This window comes from Vicia villosa, linkage group LG3 (genome assembly GCF_029867415.1).
Source record: "Vicia villosa cultivar HV-30 ecotype Madison, WI linkage group LG3, Vvil1.0, whole genome shotgun sequence".
NCBI classification, from domain to species: Eukaryota; Viridiplantae; Streptophyta; class Magnoliopsida; order Fabales; family Fabaceae; genus Vicia; species Vicia villosa.
In genome coordinates, this window is record NC_081182.1 from 22,868,495 (window position 1) to 22,883,348 (window position 14,854).

The 14,854-nt window shown below is 37.6% G+C and overlaps 1 protein-coding gene across 1 annotated transcript; it reads left to right on the forward strand.

Annotated features, from left to right (window-relative positions):
* Positions 1–1,806: 1,806 nt before the first annotated feature.
* Positions 1,807–11,214, forward strand: LOC131660643 (uncharacterized). Its single transcript, XM_058929925.1, has 10 exons — positions 1,807–3,381; positions 3,748–4,221; positions 4,337–4,638; positions 5,224–5,946; positions 6,054–6,332; positions 6,476–6,637; positions 6,971–7,906; positions 7,985–8,200; positions 9,867–10,127; positions 10,561–11,214. Exons 1-10 carry the CDS (start codon positions 2,043–2,045, stop codon positions 10,891–10,893), a joined length of 5,025 nt encoding a protein of 1,674 aa, XP_058785908.1. The 5' UTR covers positions 1,807–2,042; the 3' UTR covers positions 10,894–11,214.
* Positions 11,215–14,854: the final 3,640 nt, after the last annotated feature.

Genomic DNA, 14,854 nt, shown 5'->3' on the forward strand with positions numbered 1-14,854 from the left:
TAACAATAAATTCTTCTTCCTCCTTATCATTTATAATGTCCTTAGAATTTAATTATTATTCCTCAAGAGGACTCTCATAAAACTCAAGCTCAGACACATCAATATTGTATATAGATATCAACACTCAAATGCACCTTACAAAGATTTGCAATATATAATGCAGCTTTGTCATTAGTCAACACATTCATCCCAAATGTTGGGTCCTTGTACCATATTGTATATATTTTCCTACAACCTACTTTCTTCACCATACCTACCAACTCAAAATAACTCCACTTGTCAACATCAATCTTAACTCAATAATTGTTTCTCTTTCATATATAGTTAGTTCATTATCCAAAAATAAACCACCACGATGAATTAGTAAAAACAAATATTTTACCATTACTACCCATGTCTAGCAGAATTATAATTAGAAAGGGGCAAACCATAAAACAAATTTCCTAAAACTTAAAATGAACAGAAAACATATAACCTAAAACCTAACTATAACTAAAACCTAAAACCGAACAAAAAATGTAAAACCTATAACACATATCATTTGAAAACTAACTCGTAAAACCTAAAACAAAATACATTCAAATTCAAAAAATCCTAAATTAGAAATACGTAAAACCTACTGACTGGTTTCAAAATTGAATCTTCAAATGTGTCTTCGCACTTGAGTTCCCCAACAATGGATTTTCTCACATTCGATTTCACCTAAGCAGAACTTCTCTAAAACGCCTCCACCACTTTCATCCTCTCCATGAAATATGCACCTTTGTTAGGATTTTCTGAAGTGAAAAATGAAAAATAACACACCAATACATTTTCTTTCTCTTAAATTAAAATACGTGTAATATTTTTTCAATTTAGTCTCCACATCAACGTCAAGTAGACATCACGTGGAAATTATTTTTGACTTTGACTAACAGAACTAACACAAAAGACAAACGTGACACTGTTTAAAGAATTAAGAATTTCAATTAATCTTTTTAAAAGTTAATGAATCAAAATAAAACCCGAAGTATAGATAAGAGACTGAAAGAGATATTTAACCATTTATCTAATATAATTATAAAAAAATCCATGCTTATCTATTTTAAAAGATATTTGACCTAAACCTTAAGTAGGTTTGGATATAGAAACTCGATTAACTCAACATATTTTTGATCCAAAACTATTCAAACTCGTTGATACTTATTCGCATATTTATAACTGAAGAGTGAGTGATCTCAACTCATTGCATTCTTAAGAAAACAATGCTCGTGTTGATTTTCTTGCCAAGAAAAAACCAAATTGATGGAAGTGATGAACCTTGTCTTAGATTATCCATTAATTTTGCGAACCAAATGCTTCATTTATTAACTTTTAATGACCTATTTTTTTTCTTCTCTTCATGTAACCAAACAAGAAAAACAGTCCTAAAAATAATTGCTCATACACACCCATCCGCAGTTAAAGAAATGGACCAGCAAAAGAAAATGGGCATACAAAAGTCTAACCTAATAATTCCAACACAAGATCAATTCGGCAAGAGATCCAACGGTCAATATCCGCTATCTGATTATAAATATCGTGCGAATCAACGCAATGCGACCCATCATATACCTCAAAATTAACGTTTTGATAACTACGTGCACTCACGACACCCAACCAATCTTACCCAATCACATAACTCTCTTCAATCCAACGGTCAGAAACAGTCTACACTAAGTAACACACTAACACTCATACTCTCTCGTGCACCCGAACGCAACTTAATAATACGCAAAGAGAAAAAAAGAACGCGCATTGTTTACTATCATACGCCAGAGAGTTCCGAAGCCAAAGAAGAAAAAGAGCGCAAGCTATTATCGTGCGCCGTATTGTCCAAACCTGCGTGTTTGTGTGTATTGTGTGTGTGTGCTTCTTCTCTTTCTCTCTCTGTGCCTCCTTCGTTTTTCTCTGTATTTTTCTTCTTCAAGAAACGTTTCAATCAAAATCAATAACTAAAACGAACACGAAAAAAGAAAAACAAGAAGAAGAAAAATTAACAGAATATAATCACTCGTAACAGAATGAAACACACTTCATCCGAAGCAGTTCCTTCTCTATCATCCGCACCTTCCTTCACAGACCAATCACAGCCCGCCACGTCATCTTCATCTTCCGCCGCGGCGGCGGAGGACCTTACGATAGCCTCTCGCGACGGCGGAAGCGCTCAGGAGGCGGTGGTTGTGGATCGGAAAAACGAGTTCTCCGCTGTGTGTAGATGGACGGTGAACAATTTTCCCAAAGTGAAAGCTAGGGCACTGTGGAGCAAGTACTTTGAGGTAGGTGGTTACGATTGCCGTCTGTTGATATACCCTAAGGGTGATTCGCAGGCTTTGCCTGGTTATATTTCTGTTTATCTTCAAATCATGGACCCTCGCGGAACTTCTTCTTCGAAATGGGACTGTTTCGCGAGCTATCGTTTGGCATTTGTGAATGTTGTTGATGATTCGAAAACCGTTCATCGTGATTCTTGGCATAGGTTTACTGCTAAGAAGAAATCGCATGGTTGGTGTGATTTTACACCTGCTTCCACTATTTTTGATCCGAAATTGGGGTATTTGTTTAGTAATGATTCTGTGTTGATAACTGCTGATATTCTTATTCTTAATGAGTCTGTTAATTTTAGCCGGGATAATAATGAGGTGCAGTCTTCGGCTCTGTCTTCGTCGTCGTTGGTGTCGTCGTCGGTTGTTGCAGGTCCTATTTCTGATGTTTTGAGTGGGAAGTTCACGTGGAAGGTTCATAATTTTAGTTTGTTTAAGGATATGATTAAGACGCAGAAGATAATGAGTCCGGTTTTTCCTGCTGGGGAGTGTAATTTGAGGATTAGTGTGTATCAGAGTTTGGTGAATGGGGTTGATTATCTTTCGATGTGTTTGGAGAGTAAGGATACGGATAAGAATGTTGTGTTGTCTGATAGGAGTTGCTGGTGTTTGTTTAGGATGTCTGTTTTGAATCAGAAGCCTGCTACGAATCACATGCATAGGGATTCTTATGGTCGCTTTGCAGCGGATAACAAGAGTGGCGACAATACTAGCTTGGGTTGGAATGATTATATGAAGATGTCTGATTTTGTTGGGACGGATTCAGGGTTTCTGGTGGATGACACTGCTGTTTTTAGTACCTCGTTTCATGTGATCAAGGAGTTTAGCAGCTTCTCCAAGAATGGGGCTGTCATTGGTGGGAGAAGTGGAGGTGGTGCCAGGAAGTCAGATGGTCACATTGGAAAGTTCACTTGGAGGATTGAGAATTTCACAAGGTTGAAGGATTTACTGAAAAAGAGGAAAATTACGGGTCTTTGCATTAAGAGCAGGAGGTTTCAGATTGGTAATAGGGACTGTCGTCTTATTGTTTATCCCCGAGGTGTGTCCTTTTTCTCTTGTTGTGCACATTTTACTGTCTTTTTAGTAAATTATAACTCCATTAGTAGATATGATATGATCTCTTTTGTGTGCGTTTTTGGCACAATGCTTGTTTATACCGACAGATGTTTAGGATAGTTTGCTTGGTAATTTTATAAGTTTTTCTTTTGATTATTTCATTCAGTTTGATATTTCACGCTTGTAGTTATATCTACCAATATTAAGTACAAATGCCATTGCGCGAAGGGATGATAATCTAGACATTTTTTCTTAGTGCATGAGTTCTAGTCCTTGCACTCAGATTATTCCAGTACATTGCAATTATGTTTAGGTTGTGATGAATTTTATATGGTTTTGATGCTATCAGGGCAGTCTCAGCCACCGTGCCACCTTTCAGTGTTTCTTGAAGTTACGGATTCAAGAAATTCTTCAAGTGATTGGAGTTGTTTCGTTAATCATCGGTTGTCAGTTGTAAACCAGAAAATGGAGGACAAATCTGTCACCAAGGAATCTCAGAACCGTTACTCTAAAGCTGCCAAGGATTGGGGTTGGCGTGAATTTGTGACGCTTACTAGTCTATTTGATCAAGATTCAGGTTTTCTTGTCCAAGACACTGTCATTTTCTCAGCTGAAGTCCTTATATTGAAAGAGACATCAATAATGCAGGATTTTACTGAGCATGATTCTGAGTCAAACAGCAGTAGTTCCCTTCTTGATAGTACTGGGAAAAGAAGTTCATTTTCATGGAAAGTGGAGAATTTCCTTTCTTTTAAGGAAATAATGGAGACTCGAAAAATCTATAGTAAATTCTTTCAGGCTGGTGGATGTGAACTTCGAATTGGTATGTGTTTTATTGCACATAAATTATCTCCTGCATTGTATCCACTGGTAGTAGTGATTGCAAACTTTTAAATTGTTGTTCTTTCAATAAAAGCTTATGTTTCAATGCTCTCCAGGTGTGTATGAGTCGTTTGATACCATATGTATTTATTTGGAGAGTGACCAGGCTGTTGGTAGTGATCCTGATAAAAACTTCTGGGTCAGATACAGAATGGCTGTTGTGAATCAAAAAAATCCAGCCAAGACTGTATGGAAAGAATCTTCTATCTGCACAAAAACTTGGAATAATTCTGTATTGCAATTCATGAAGGTGTCAGATATGTTAGAAGCAGATGCAGGATTTCTTGTCCGTGACACCGTTGTTTTTGTGTGTGAAATATTGGATTGCTGCCCTTGGTTTGACTTTTCAGACTTAGAGGTGAGTCCTTTCAGGAATGCCATGTACTTGTAAATGCTATTATTAATTGATATATACTCACACAGACACGCCCACAACCAAATGTTCTCTGACTTGTCCTAGGTAACTAACTACTTGTCGACCCTGGCTCTTCTGCTTCTGACATATAACAAATTTAACATATACTATCTGGTTTTGCATCTGACATATATTCTGTCTGTTAAGATTGTAACAAGCAAGTTAGAAAATATCGCCCCTTCCTTGGAATTGCTTGTTATAGCTGATAAGATGCATGGGACAAGCTGATAAGTGACTCATGAGTTGCAGAAGTCGATTAAAATTTTGCATCTCTTGAACTTCTTGATGTACAATAAAACTTGTAAGCATGCTTCTATCGCTTAGGCAAAAGATATATAAAATAATTGTATGCCTTTTACGAAAAGAAAAAAAGACTATATGTTTACCTCTTATCTTCTTACATGTTGTGAAGTTAGAGGTTTTTGTTATGAACTTCATTACAACTGTTGGTCGTGTTTAATGCTTATCACTCTTATTGTTAGGTTGCATGCACCTGTAACTATTTGATCTTTAATCTTTAATGTACAGGTTTTTGCCTCGGAAGATGATCAGGATGCGTTGACAACTGATCCCGATGAATTGATAGACTCTGAAGACAGTGAAGGGATAAGTGGAGATGAGGAAGATATTTTTAGAAATCTTCTTTCCAGAGCTGGATTTCATTTAACTTATGGAGATAATCCTTCACAGCCACAGGTTACTTTAAGAGAGAAACTTTTAATGGATGCTGGTGCAATTGCTGGGTTTCTGACTGGACTTCGGGTTTATCTTGATGATCCTGCAAAAGTAAAGCGCTTGCTTCTGCCTACGAAGCTTGCTGGTAGTTATGATGGGAAGAAGGCCACCAAGGCTGATGAGTCTTCCCCAAGTTTGATGAATTTGCTGATGGGAGTTAAAGTCTTACAGCAAGCAATCATTGATTTACTATTGGATATAATGGTGGAGTGCTGCCAGCCTTCTGAAGTGGGCCCTGCTGCTGATTCTGTTGATGAATGCTCAAAGCCTTTTCCAGAAAGCAGTGGAACTGCTAGTCCTCTTGAACGTGATAATGAAGATAGAGTAGTGGAGTCTGCACAAGTTCTTGTTAATGAGAGATTGAATTCTGCTGTCGAAGAAAGCAGTAGTACGTCTTCTGTACATAGTTTTGATTTAAATGGGAATGGTATTCAGGAAAAAACTCTTCCTGGACAGCCTACTTGTCCACCAGAAACGTGTGCCACTGTTTCAGAAAATGCGTCATTTCGGTCAAAGGTACAACTTTACATTCATGAGATTAATCTTTTATTAAATATACCCATGGTTTATTTTTTTGGTCTGTATATATCCATGGTTTTGATTATGTGAATTTGGAACGTCAGACCAAATGGCCAGAGCAGTCCGAGGAGCTCTTAGGTTTGATTGTAAACTCACTAAGAGCTTTGGATGGGGCCGTTCCACAAGGTTGTCCTGAGCCAAGACGGCGACCTCAGTCTGCGCAGAAAATTGCTCTTGTATTGGACAAGGCTCCTAAGCATTTGCAAGCAGATCTTGTTGCTTTGGTACCTAAATTGGTTGAGCAGTCAGAACACCCATTGGCTGCACATGCACTTCTTGAGCGCCTGCAACAGCCAGAAGCAGAACCTTCTTTGCGAATGCCTGTGAGAGAAACTATTAATCTTTACCCAAATGTCTTATTCTAAACCGTCTTCAATTTTAGATTTACTTTGGCTGCATTTCCACTTCTACCAACTTGGTTATGATTGCATTGTTTTTCTACTATTGATGGATATTTATTTCTTAGGTTTTTGGGGCTCTTAGTCAATTGGAATGTGGTAGTGAAGTGTGGGAGCGCATTCTATTTCAGTCATTTGAGCTTTTGACGGATTCAAATGACGAACCCCTGGTTGCAACAATAGATTTTGTATTCAAAGCAGCATCTCAATGTCAACACCTCCCCGAAGCAGTAAGCTCAAAGATAATTGGAAATTGCTCTGTGCCTCTTTAAATACTTAGAACTTAATTTAGTTGCATTGTCAATGCAATATAGTTTTATACAATTTTTTGATAATGTTTTGCCATGTCATTTAATGAGATTGTCAATTGGCATCTCCTATTAGTAATAATATTCAAACAAGCTCATTGAATGCGATGTCTACACATGATTGGATGACAGTGTTAAAAAGTTTACATTCACAGTGCATCAAAAGCAAAGTATTATATTTATATACTGTTTCCAATTCCAAGACGATTTATGAAGTATTTGTAATTGTAGCATTATTTTTTCCCATATATGCAGGTTAGGTCTGTTCGTGTCAGGCTGAAAAATTTAGGTCTTCATGTGTCGCCTTGTGTTCTTGACTTTTTGAGTAAGACAATAAATAGTTGGGGGGATGTAGCTGAAACCATACTGAGGGATATTGATTGTGATGAGGATTATGGTGAAAGTTGCACTGCTCTACCGTGTGGGATTTTCTTATTTGGTGAGCACAGCGGTGCTGCTACTGGACTGCACATGATTGATGAGCAGGCTTTTCGTGCTAGTCGTCATTTTTCTGATATTTATATACTGTTAGAAATGTTATCAATACCTTGTCTTGCTGTTGAAGCTTCTCAAACATTTGAGAGAGCTGTAGCACGAGGTGCAATAGGGGCTCAGTCTGTAGCCCTGGTATTGGAAAGTCTTCTTTCCCAAAAGTTGAACAATAATGCCAGAACCGAAAATTTTCAACATTCTGATGGTGGTGCAACAGAGGAGGATGCCATTGAGCAATTGGGAGTTCAAAGGGATGACATTACATTAGTTCTTGGTCTTGCTGAAACTTTGGCCCTCTCCAGGGACCTATGTGTGCAAGAATTTGTGAAACTGCTCTACGTGATAATCTTTAAATGGTATGCCAATGAATCTTACCGGGGGAGGATGCTGAAGACGCTTGTTGACCGTGTCACCAGCACTACTGATAATGGTCGTGAAGTAGATTTTGATTTGGATATCTTGGTTACTTTGGTCTGTGAGGAACAGGAGTATATTAGGCCTGTTTTGAGTATGATGCGGGGAGTTGCCGACCTTTCAAATATTGATCGAGCTGCCCTGTGGCACCAGTTATGTGCTAGTGAAGATGAAATTATCCGCGTTCGTGATGAAAGCAAAACTGAGATTTCTAATATGGCCAAGGAAAAAGCTATTCTATCACAAAAGCTGAGTGAATCCGAGGCCACAAATAGTCGTCTCAAGGTATTTCGTATGTCTTGATTGATAACTTATTGTGGGTTAATGGAGAATTTACTTCTGATACATTTTATGATTCTACAGTCCGAAATGAAGGCCGAGGTAGATCGATTTTCTCGGGAAAAGAAGGAACTAGGAGAACAAATTCACGAAGTTGAGAGTCAGCTTGAATGGCATCGCTCAGAGCGGGATGATGAAATATTAAAGCTCTCTGCTGAGAATAAAGTTCTTCATGATCGTTTGCATGATGCAGAGACACAACTTTCTCAGTTGAAGTCTCGGAAACGTGATGAACTAAAGGTATTAGTTTTTTTAAATAAAATGAGCATTTGTTCCTTAACAATTGAAAAATAAGCATTCATTATGCTGATCTTAAACACTGCACCCTATGCGATTGTGCTGCCTACAATGTTTAGGTTTGCAGACCTCCTATTTTGTCTTTAGGCGAGGTGGGAGGGATGGTTACACATGACTGGCTAACTGATTTTTTTACATACTTCATTACACAGGGTACACAATAGTAATAGTAGATTAAACTAGCAAAAATTGGGGTGGGGGGAATTGTCTTGCTTGGTGGATACTGGATACAAGAGCATTGTTTTGATAGTGTGGCAAAAAGTGTGCTTTATTCTTCAATATAATTTCTGTTCCGGTTCTTTCATTCTGTCCACATCATGCAGATTATAATTAAATCTTTGATGAGAAGGAACAGTTTAACTGCAGTTAATTTTTACCGCGGCAGGGGTTTCTGCATGTAGGCTAAGGTTTCAAAAACCAAAGTATCTTTATACTCTGTTATGGAGGAACCACAGCTTTTATAGCGGTGCTTCAGCATCCAATTACTATTTCTACCATTCTCTTATCTGACTGCACCATTTCCCGTCTTTTCCACTTCATTTCATCCTTCACTTAAACTCTGATATGGGCAACTTAATATTCATGCATTGTTTTTGCTAATTCAGAAAGATATATTGCAGCCATTTGTTTCTAAGTTTATTAGCTGATGGGTTACTCTTCTGTTAGGAAGGAGTTTGATCTTCTTTTCTTTGTTCTTACTAAAAATTAATTTCAGCACAAAGCCCGGGCATGTGCTTTTATGCCTTGTCCACTCTTCAAGGCCAAAATGCTTGTGTGCGGCGGCATGTTAGGGTACATGTGATTTCTGGGCTGCCACACTCCACTTAAGTGTTTTAGATTTTTAGAGAGTTGGTCCTTGACTTAAATATCTTTGCAAATATGCTATACAATTTTCTGAGCCATCCTTTAAATTATTAATTAAATTATCAAAATGAGAATTGGACAAAGTTGTATCCCAGTTGCTGTCTAATGTAACTATTTTCTTCTATGGGCTCTGAACTGGCCATATATTAGTCAGAGTTTTTCCATTAACTAATTACTTTGAGGGTCTGTATGATTCAAATAAGGGGAGGGATTTTAATGAGATATCATACTTGGTCAAGAGGAGGGAAGGGGAGACACTAATGAAGAGAAAGTTTTAACTTACATTTTAAACCCTTATACATTATAATGTTTCACCTGACATTTAATGCAATAATCTTTTAGTTTTCAATCAGTACCTTCTAAGATTTTACTCACATCTTGTCTTTCCTTCAAATCCCTCCATTTTCTGACAGAAGCTAAAATTTTCTCGTGAGGGATTTTGTTAGCATCCTCTCTTTTCCTCTCCAAACAATTGAACCAACTTGTTAAATTTGAATCATTCTTCCCCTCCATTTCCCCCCAACCAAACAAACCCAGAACAAAATAATGTGAATGCTTATGTTATATTTTTTACTTTCCTGTCAATTTTTCTATGTTAATCTATTTCCAGCACACGGAAATCTTGAAAAATGGTGTACCTGTGGGAAGAAGGCCCTTCATTTTTCGGTTCTGAATTGATAAGTAGTCTGCCGTTATGTCTTGAATGGAGAAAGTTCCTTATTGATATAATCTGTATTTTTTACAGAAAATAGTAAAGGAGAAAAATACACTTGCTGAAAGATTGAAGAATGCTGAAGCTGCACGCAAGCATTTTGATGAAGAATTGAAAAGAATTGCAACAGAAAACGTGACTCGGGAAGAAATCCGCCAATCGCTGGAGGATGAAGTTCGTAGATTGACTCAAACAGTTGGACAAACCGAGGGAGAAAAACGGGAAAAGGAAGAGCAGGTTGCTAGGTGCGAAGCATATATTGATGACATGCAATCAAAGTTGCAGGCCTACCAGGTTAGCCTTGACATATAGACTGTAATTTGTGTTTATTGCTATTTATGTATACTTTTCGCTTCTGTCTGCAATTTCAATGCTGTCTGCTCTCAAATGCTTAGTTATGATGAATGAGTTTTGATTGGATGACCTTGAAATCATTGTAAGATATGTCTGCACGAGTTCAACCAGGTATCCTTAATATTAGGCAGGTTTTCACTATCGGTGCTGGACTGTTCATTCTTTTGCCTTAAGTTCTCAAGCTCAAAAATTGTGTGTTGGAAATTTTCCTTATAAGTATTTTGTTGGATGGGCTAGAATGAGATACAATGTATTTTTATCTTTGTACTGATGCCATTATATGTTATTTCTTGTACGTGCAAAATGTTGATCTTTATGATCATATTCCGGAGATTAATTTGGTAGGTTAATACCTTGTTTTTTTTTTTTGCAGCAATATATCCTCAGTGCCGAGGCCTCACTCAAGGAGGAAATGTCGCGACATGCCCCATTATATGGTGCTGGTCTGGAGGCTCTATCAATGAAAGAGTTGGAAACAATATCACGGATTCATGAAGAGGGTCTGAGGCAGATCCACGCCCTTCAACAGCGTAAAGGTAGTCCGGCTGGGAGTCCGCATTTGAGTCCCCATACTCTCCCTCACAGCCATGGATTATATCCTTCTGCAACCGTAGGCCTTCCTCCCTCAATCATCCCAAATGGAGTAGGAATCCATAGCAACGGGCATGTGAATGGTGCAGTCGGACCCTGGTTTAACCACCCTTGAATTATTAGGTCATAGGATGTTATTATTTTTGAGTTATTTCTTTGGCATTTTGGCTAGTAAAACTGTTGGAGCAAGCAAGAATGTTGGGTAAAAAATAGTGCTGAAGGGAATCCAGTGTAACTATCATTTGCAAATGCCATACTCATTTGCTCCTACTTTTTTAGGGAAAAAGAGAAGAGAAAAAAAAATAGTTATAGGCATTTTTTAGTTTCCACAGTTATATCTTTATTTTATCCTGGGCAGATGTGAAGCAGTGTAAGAAATCTCTATTGATAGCTTCTTTTAATACGTAATCAACAAAGAAAATCCTTACCCATTAAACTAATGTCTCATCTCTCAGATCATGCATTTGATGCAAGATGATTAATGCGGTAAATGCTGGCTGCACGGGTATTCATCACTGAATTAATCTGTTGCTAAAAGTTTTCAAGGTTGTTATTTGCAATTTTCAAACAAGTTTTTTTTTTCCTTGTATAGTTATTACTTTTCTACCTCTATCCCTAATTGTAGGTCCATTTAGAACTTTTTTTATTTGTAAAAATTATTAGATGTATTTATTATTTATCATTATTATTTTAAGTATATCCCATTAGTATTACTTATTTGTCTGTTCGTTGAAAAATCAATCTTAGATACTCTTGTTTTAAAAACAATAGTTATTTTTGGGTTTAGATATAGATTTGGTATTTTTATGTTTATGAAATTGGTCTCATGGAAATTCATCAGTTTTGATTTATTTTCTCGGATTCTTATTATAAGAAACTTAATGATTTGATATGTTTTGAATATAGTGATATATAATCATTTAAAAATATTGTGGTAGGGATTATGTACAAAGAGTGGTAAAAAGATAGTGAATGTGAAACTAGTAGGAGATTGAATTATAATCTTAAAATTTATAGTGGAGCTAGACACCTTTATGTGAATAGGAATTAGTTTAAATGTAATTATTTAGTGTAATTACCGATATAGCCCTGTAACCTTTATATATACGAGAAATAATAATGAGAAAAGTATGAAGCCAAGAATTATTGACATGGTATCAATAGGTTTTCGATCAAACCTGTGAGTTTTAGGTTAATCTTGGCTTTATTCAGCGACACCTCACTGGGTCGCTCTTGAAATCGTCTCGGTAGATCTCGTTTCTCGGTAATTGAAATCATCTCGGTTCTCGGTAATCTCTTCCAAGATTGCGATTCTAATCTCGGGTGCTTACAAATCGTGTTTGCTTTGATCGTGTTATCGTATCGGTGTCGGCAAGTATTCTGAATTAGGGTTTTGACTCGGTGTCGGCAAGTATTCTGAATTAGGGTTTTGACTTGGTGTCGGCGAGTATCTTGAATTGGGATGTTGATTTGGTGTCGGCAAGTATTTTCTTCAGTGTTCCGTTGGTGTTTCTTGTTTCACGTTAGCAAAATTGTTACGTTAACAAAATTGTTCTTAAGTCATCTCTGATATTATGGCTTCCGAAGAAGAGATAGATCATATTTGTGTTCGTTTTACCGGAAAGAATTATCTTGTTTGGGAATTTCAGTTTCGGATGTATGTCAAAGGGAAAGGATTATGGAGTCACTTGGACGATGTCTCTTTGGCACCGTTAGAGACAACTGACTTAGATGCATGGGAAATAGAAGATGCTCAGATTATCACTTGGATTCTCGGTACTATTGATCCTCACATGATTAATAATTTGCGATCTTTTTCCACTGCCCAAGAAATGTGGAACTACTTGAAGCGTATCTATAACCTAGACAACGCGGCCAAACGTTTTCAATTGGAGCTAGACATTGCCAATTACAAACAAGGCAATCTGTCTGTTCAAGAATATTATTCTGGTTTTTTGAATTTGTGGACAGAATACTCTGCGATTATACATGTTGATGTTCCCAAGAGTTCTCTCGCGGATGCCCAAGAGGTCTACAATACTAGTAGGCGAGATCAATTTCTCATGAAGCTTCGTGCAGAATTTGAGGTTGTTAGAGGTGCTCTGCTGAATAGGAATCCTGTTCCTTCTTTAGATACATGTGTTGGTGAACTTCTCAGAGAGGAACAACGTCTTGCTACTCAAGGATCCATGTCTCACGATGTTGTCATTTCTGAGTCTGCTATGTTTGCATATGCTCCTCAGAGTAGAGGTAAAGGTCGTGATATTCGACATGTCCAATGTTTCTCTTGCAAACAATTTGGACATTTTGCTCAGAGTTGCAGTAAGAAGTTTTGTAATTATTGCAAGCAGCGGGGCCATATTATCTCTGATTGTCCCACCCGTCCTCCACGATCAGCACAACGTTCGGTGCAAGCATTTCCTGCTAGTACAAGCTCTGCAGTTGGTCCTTCCATCACCAATCCATCTAATGGTGGTGCTCTCCAACCTGAAATAATCCAACAGATGGTACTTTCCGCTCTTTCAACCTTGGGAATTCAGGGTAAGTCTTTGAATGTTTCCTGCCCGTGGTTTCTTGATTCTGGTGCATCCAATCACATGACAGCCTCTTCTGAATACTTGCACAATTTACATTCTTACCATGGTAATCAGAAAATTCAAATTGCGGATGGTAATGCTCTCTCTATCACGAATGTTGGTGACCTCAACTCTGATTTTCGGGATGTGTTTGTAGCACCTGGACTTGCTTCCAATTTATTATCTGTTGGTCAATTGGTTGATAATAATTGTAATGCAAATTTTTCTCGTGATGGTTGCCTTGTGCAGGAACAGGTGTCGGGGAAGGTGGTTGTGAAGGGGCCTAAAGTGGGAAGATTGTTTCCACTTCAGTTTATTTCTAGTCATTTATCTCTTGTTTGTAATAATGTCTTGAATTCTTATGAGGATTGGCATAGAAAATTGGGTCATCCTAACTCTGCTGTTTTATCTCATTTATTTAAAAATGGTTTATTGGGAAATAAAAATGTTGTTTCTAATGCCTCTCTTTCATGTTCTGTTTGCAAATTAGCTAAAAGTAAAACACTTCCTTTTTCGTCTGGTGCTTATCGGGCTTCCTCTTGTTTTGAAATGATTCATAGTGATGTATGGGGTATGTCTCCTGTAGTTTCTCATGCTCGCTATAAATATTTTGTCACATTTATTGATGATTATAGTCGTTTTACTTGGATATATTTTCTTCGGTCTAAATCTGAAGTGTTTTCTATGTTTAAGAAATTTCTGACATATGTTGAAACTCAATTTCATGAAAATGTTAAAATTTTTCGCTCTGATTCTGGTGGTGAGTACATGTCTCGTGAGTTTCAAGAATTTCTTCAACAAAAAGGCATTTTGTCTCAACGATCTTGTCCCAATACCCCCAACAAAATGGGATGGCAGAACGCAAGAATCGTCATTTGCTTGATGTGACCCGCACTTTACTTCTTCAAGCTTCTGTACCACCCCGATTTTGGGTGGAGGCTCTTTCCACAGCTGTCTTCTTGATCAATCGTCTTCCTTCTACGGTTATTGATCTCGATTCTCCTTTTTTTTCGTCTTTTTAAAATTCAGCCTAATTATAATGATTTACATACTTTTGGATGTGTTTGTTTTGTTCACTTACCTCCATTTGAAAGACATAAGCTTGGAGCGCAGTCTGTTCAATGTGCGTTTATGGGGTATAGTCACTCTCATAAGGGATTTGTGTCTTATGATGTCACTAACCATCGTTTTCGCATTTCTAGGAATGTGACATTTTTTGATAATCAGTTTATGTTTCCATGTGTTTCTCCTGTCATGAATGATATTGTTACTCTTCCTAAGTTTTCTATTATGCCTCAATCTATAGAACGTTATAAACCAGGTCATGTATATGTCAGAAAACACAAACAGCAGGTTCCCACACCCCTTCCCGACGCTGAACCGCCACCTGATCCTGTAACGGTTGAACCACGACGTTCTGGTCGAATATCTCGAGCACCAGATAGATATTCACCAGACAGGTATGATTCCTCACATACTTCTCTGACTGCCACACTCTCT